This window comes from Amblyomma maculatum, chromosome 2 (assembly GCF_055883805.1).
Source record: "Amblyomma maculatum isolate TAMU_Amacu chromosome 2, ASM5588380v1, whole genome shotgun sequence".
Taxonomy (NCBI): domain Eukaryota; kingdom Metazoa; phylum Arthropoda; class Arachnida; order Ixodida; family Ixodidae; genus Amblyomma; species Amblyomma maculatum.
The window spans coordinates 211987886-211993885 of NC_139345.1; the positions used below are offsets into that span (position 1 = coordinate 211987886).

General features: G+C 44.9%; 1 protein-coding gene across 2 annotated transcripts in view; it reads left to right on the forward strand.

Moving 5' to 3' along the window:
- mEFG1 (mitochondrial translation elongation factor G 1) overlaps positions 1-4965 on the forward strand; it is a 138268-nt gene extending 133303 nt beyond the window's left edge. For both annotated transcript variants that reach the window (XM_084595693.1, XM_084595692.1), the window contains one exon: positions 3668-4965. In XM_084595693.1, the coding sequence (XP_084451819.1) occupies positions 3668-3856 (189 nt within the window). In that variant the 3' untranslated portion in view covers positions 3857-4965. The remainder of the gene's footprint in view (positions 1-3667) is intronic.
- The last annotated feature ends 1035 nt before the right edge of the window (positions 4966-6000 follow it).

Sequence of the window (6000 nt, forward strand, 5' to 3'; positions counted from 1 at the left end):
GTGCGTGCTGTGCTGCAGGACGTCAGTTTTGATGATTACGTTGGAGTAGACAGCGATGCAGCAGTGTGCGGTGCCCTAAGTGATGAGGACATTGTCGCTGAAATTGTTGGGGAGCAGTCTGTCCCAGAAGAGGTAGAAGACGAGGACGACGACGAGGAGCAAGAGCCCGTGCGTCCATCCGCGGCAGAAGTTATGGGAGCGCTGAATGTCGCGCGCCTTTTCTTCAGCTTTGAAGAGGGGGAAGAAGACTCCCTGCGTCGCATTCGCATGCTAGAAGACCGAGTGAGTACGGTAGCCCTCAGAGAGAAGAAGCAGAAGATGATAACAGACTTTTTTGCTAAATAAATGTTTTTCGTGCCCTCCGGGCATCAAACGCCTTCATTTTTGCTCACTTTCATTAGTTCGAATTTTGGTTAATTCGAACTGGCCTGGCGGCCCCGTGGAATTTGAATTAACGAGCTTTTACTGTAATAACAAAGGAGTTGCGTAGATCAGTCTTGGCTGCACACGACAGCTATCGAGCCTACTTGGAGGATAAAAAAAAAAAGAAGCGATCGAGCAGTCAAAGGCATCAAAGAGAAGCCACATTGAAGAAGAAATACACGGAATGAAGATGAAGAGGAGGAGGCCGGAGGCAACAATTGCCGATTTAACAGCTTGTACTGACAACTACGCTGAGCGGGCAGAAGCTACAAGCGACATCACCTTCATTGTGAAGTCCGACAGTTTAAGAAAAATGGCAAAAGAAAAGACTCTGGGGCTTGCAGAAATTGATGACAAGTTGAAAGGAAAGCTTCAGGAACTCACGAGTCCACTGTTTGAGAATGGGCCTCTTTTTGTGGGTGTGTGCAATATGTCTGAGAAAAGAAGCTGGTTAGGTATTTATATTGTGAAAAATGTGCCTACTTTTGCTTGTGTGCAGTAAAAGATGTGCTTCCTTGCTGTAAAGCATGTTGTGGTCTTTTTCTATCATCTCAAAAAGTCTTGTTTCATGTCCTTGAAAATTCTTTAGGTCCTTGAAAGTCCTTAAAAACCCCTGAATTTTTTCCTTCCCGGTGGCTATGAACCCTGCCGAAGTGTATATATGTGATACTTTCTACAATCTCTGTTGAAAGTGCGCTTGTTCTGTCTTGTCGTTGTCCCCATTTCTGTTCCTGCACTATGCTCTTTGATTTAAGATGTCTAACCAACACGCCCAGTCCTATTCACTTCTGAAGACCGCAATGCTTGGATATATACTTTGTGCCCGCGCATGGACACACAGGTCGGACTCTGAAAAGACGACGCACAATTTATTTACTTGTTTCATTGACGCCGCACTCGTGCAATTTGAACCTGGTGTACATTAAGGCTGCCTGCTGTACTTGAGTCCCAAGAGCATTCCTGCACAAGCGCACAGCTTTCGGCAACGGCAGCGGCGCCCCAGGAGACGTGAACTGTGCCGCTGCTCCCCGCCTGCCCTAGACGTCACTGGGCCTATAGCTGGTTTCACACCGAAGCGGCAGCGGACGGTGCTTCGGAATGGGTTAATGCTGTAATAAACGTCGGACTTTCGGCCGCTTTACTGGGAAGCCGGTCGCATAAAAGATACATTCTTGATTCGCAAGACACCTTCAGCAGTGGAGCTAGCACACGCTAGGCGAGTCGCACCCAAGGAGTATATATCCTCCTTGGTCACACCGGACAGCAGCAGCAAAGTGGATGTGGAAAAAAAGCTTGCTTGTATCGCTCTACCAGCACCTCACTCTACCAGCACCTCAGTGTTGATCAAACAATCCTCCCCATTTATTTTCTCATGTAAAGCGGCATGCTCTGTTTTTCTTCTTTCTTCGTTCACTCACAATCCTTGCAGTGAATTCCAAGGTGTCCAGACACCACTTTTGACACTTTGTTCTTTGACACTTTTGACACTTTGTTCACAATCAGGCTTTGCCTTCGCTTCCCCTTTCTTGTAGAAAGAAATAAACTCCAACTCCAGTCTTTTATTAATGCAGCATCCAGCCTGTTCTACATACTGTCCACTGCAGGACAAAGGAAGCCTATAAACAATATCCTTATCACAAGCGTTGTACACTCGCACCTCTCCTCATTCACAGCTTGGCAGACGATCAGGCGCAGAAAACACCACATCGACGCTTACTTTATCCAAACTTTTTTCGGGGTTGCGAAATCCTATAGAAATAGGAATCACAGCAGGACGTTTGCTCCTCCCATCTGATTCCATACCATCATGTCTTGCTGCTCTTGCCATACTCTCCTTCAGGGCTGCATTCTGTGACAGCAGGATTTCGTTCAGGAGCTGCAGGACTCTACGATATCTGTTTTTATGAGCTCAGAATGGCGTAATCCATACAGGAGGATAGGCTTATTGCCCCCATGTTCAAAGGCCCAGCAAGCATATGTAGGGTTGAAGTACAGACGAAGTTCTAGAAACTTGGTGAGGCTTTGAACAAAGGTTTTTTGAGTAATCTCGAGAGGGGTGAGAGTATAAAAAAAAAGTGGACAGGATACTAGAAACCTCAGCTTCAAATTGCACTCTAGTGGACCTAACAAAAACAAGGTAGTCATCAACAAATCTGAAAGATTTTACAGCGTCAGCTATCTGAAGGCAGTCATTAAGAGAACGGTCACATCTGGCAAGAAAAATACATATTATTGAGTATGGTGCCACTACACAAACTTATGCAAATGCCTTCCTCTTTGTTATGAGAATGGACAAGTTTTACTCTGTAAATATTGATTGCAGTTGCTACAGGGAAAGCAGCTGTGAAAACCTTCCCACAGAGATTCCAGATGCGTTTTGAAAGGCAACCTCGCCATGTTCTATGCATTCAATGACGCTGGTTAGCAGACTTCGAAAGGAATTGAAAAAAAATCAAATGATACAAATCCTTCACATCAACATAAAAGGCTAGAAGTTCTTCAGTATTATGCATCAGAAAGTCTGTTACTTGCTCACAATTTTTCACTGGGAAAAGCTATTCAATGGAGAATTGAGCAAGTCACTTCTGCTAAGTACCCCTATCCGGCACAAACTCAGGGGGCTGTTAGACATGCGGTTTGGCAGAGAAGAATATATGGCGACAAAGCTTATCGCTATTCGTTATGTCATCAGCAAGCTTTGTAAAGCTGTAAACGTTGCAGACAAATGATTACAATATTACAAAGTTTGGTGAAGACATTGCTAAAGCAAACAGTATTACGAATAGCACTGCTACTGCAAAAAGAGCTGCACATTTGGGGGGTTGTTAATCCTCTCTAATTATACTGAGTTTGCTTTTTGTGGTTGCAATTCACTTTTTTTTTTCCCCCTTTCCTCCTTTTTTTCCTTCTTGATTTCTTTCTGTCATATTTTTTTTCTGCGTGTGTTTATTATTATTCCTCTAATTGAAGAAGGAAAAGAAGAGCCTTCAGGTGTTGATCAGTGCTGTGTTCATCGCTTTTCTTGTCTAGTGCATTTTGTTGGCACTGTTCTTCACAAGGTGCTTCACCAACTAGCCTGTCAATATGTGTTGACTGTGGCAGTGGCAGCAAAGGTCGTGTCTAACCCTGGTTCCTATGACCCCCCCCCCCCCCCCCCCCCCCCACCTCTCTCATGCATGTGGCACTGAAAAGGGCTTTCTGGGGAAGGTTGGTATCCGTGACTCTGGTGGTGCCCCCCTTGCAGGTACCGCTGAACAGCATGTTTGGCTACTCAACTGAGCTGCGCTCGCTGACCCAGGGCAAGGGCGAGTTCAGCATGGAGTACTCGCGCTACTCCCCCGCACTACCTGAGGTTCAGCAGCAGCTACTCAACGAGTACCGAGCTGAACAGGAAGCCGCTTTTGCTGCTGCAGGTGGAAAGAAGAAGCGCTGAACTCAATCCCTGTGATGGACTGAGCCAATGGCATTGGCCTTTGCCACCAATGTGCAGGCTTGTGAGCCCTACGTCAGCTGTGGCTTCAGACAGCCCTTCTGGCTTTGGACAGATACACACTCCTCATGTGCAGATACCTTGTTGTGCCCAGTGGACTGTGACTCAACCGCTGCTGGCTCGCGGTTTAGTGTTGCTGCACAAGACACATTGCATGGAACTTGTTTTAATTAGGTATGCCGTGTATGGCCTAAAATAGTGCACTGCAGTCAAGGTCAGGCCTGGTGGGTCGTGTCCTGTGTGCATTAGTTCTTCCTAGCTTTTTTAAGCAATAGTGGATAGAAACTAAATATCACACTCTGTTGGAGTTAGTGTCTCTATTGGAGTCAACTGTACATGATGGGACTTCTCTCATGTGGCTCTGATGGTGAAAGCACTGTGTGATGCACCTGTGCCACTGCTGCAGTATTCTGTCCCTCAGTTTTTCTTTGCCAGAATTCACTCGTCAGCATTTGGCAACCTTTGTGACCTATAGCGCGATTGACCTAATACAGTGGTGTTACGGAAGACTCCCTCCAAGGTTAGGTTAGGTTAGGCACAATAGCATGTTTTAGAAATTTCATGATTAGCTTGTGCTTGTTTGCTGATGGCAATGCCCTTGTTTTATGCAAACAAACTTTGCTTGACTATGTCAAAGAATAAATAAGCTACCAGGAAGAAAAGAAGTGGCTTTCTGTTGCATTAAAATGGCTGGCATGAAAGTGGACGGTCGGCGTACATTTAAAGTCACTGACGTAAAGATGAATGAAAAGACCAGAGGATCAGGTGAGCAAACCCCTGCGATTGTCAATTAAGCAAGCTGCTTCACAGAAAACTAGCTAGGGAACATTGGCAGCCGCTCCGGCTTGCGTATAAATTGGTACTTATTGTGCTGTGTTGTGCTCATAACTGTAAGCTACTTCTGATTTGTATATACATTTCTAATCATGCGTATCGGTGTAAAGCAAGGACTGCAAAGTCACCTTTTCTGCGCACCATTTCTTTGGTCAGTTACCTCCTGCACATGGGCTCTGTTTGCAAACAGTGGATGTGATGAAAGGCGTGATTCAATACTTTTTGTTTGAGCTTATTCATTTTTTTTCAACTTGCCCGTCTTACTGTCTCGTCACAGTGGCAGCAAAGGTATGTGGCATTATCTGAGCGCAAAAAAAGTGAGAACGAAATGGAACAAACAAAATCATCCTTATTTTTACCCCTCTGTCCATGAATAAAAAAGGACACCGTATCACCATAATACATGGCATAATTGCCCTGCCATTCAGAGGGAGCCACGTGCAAAAAGCTCATACTTGAAACTCTCTTGTTTCACAAATCCAGTGGTGCTGGTTGACAAATAGTGCTTCATGTGTGCTTAGGTCCTTATAGTCTAGGCAAATTACCTTATTGAAAATTTAGGCTTTGTGAATGATAAGAACAGCATTTTCAGGGTCCGGCAAATGTTGTATTACAACAGGAAAACTTGTTGTTCCCATGCTCTATCTGCATTAATGGCGACACCTAATGGCTCTTCTACATTGGTAGCATGCAAGTAGCCATGTAACAGCTTAGATAACATTTTTATGAGAAAAGTGACAACAGCATCCTGATGCACTCGTGAAGCAGTCACACCTGAGTGAACTATATGGTGTCTATCTTTCTTAGATGAGTTCACGGTGCCACCACTGTGTTGCATCAATTTCACGAAAATTGCCAATAATGACCATTCACAGTGGAATCTTGTTCATAGCATTCAAAATTAAAATGTATTATCCGAAAAACCTAAACAGGCCTCAAAAGATCCCGAGTGAAACAGTTGGCACAGAGTTGACTTTTATTGCTGCCTTCAGAATAACCATTAACTTGAGGTGGTTTCTCAATGTCCAAAATTAAACTTTTCTAAAACTCTCAGTAGCAGTATTAGTGCCTTGCTCCGCACCCGCGATGAAGCCGCTGAGAGCGTCTCAATCTTGGCACTTCCCCAACTTCGCTGAAGGCATCACCCCCCGTAGGAGATTTCGTCAAAAGATACACATGCGAAGATGTTATCGGCACACTGCACGTTGGCAGGATTTCAAGGTCAGTGACACTAACTGCGACAGCAAGGGCTC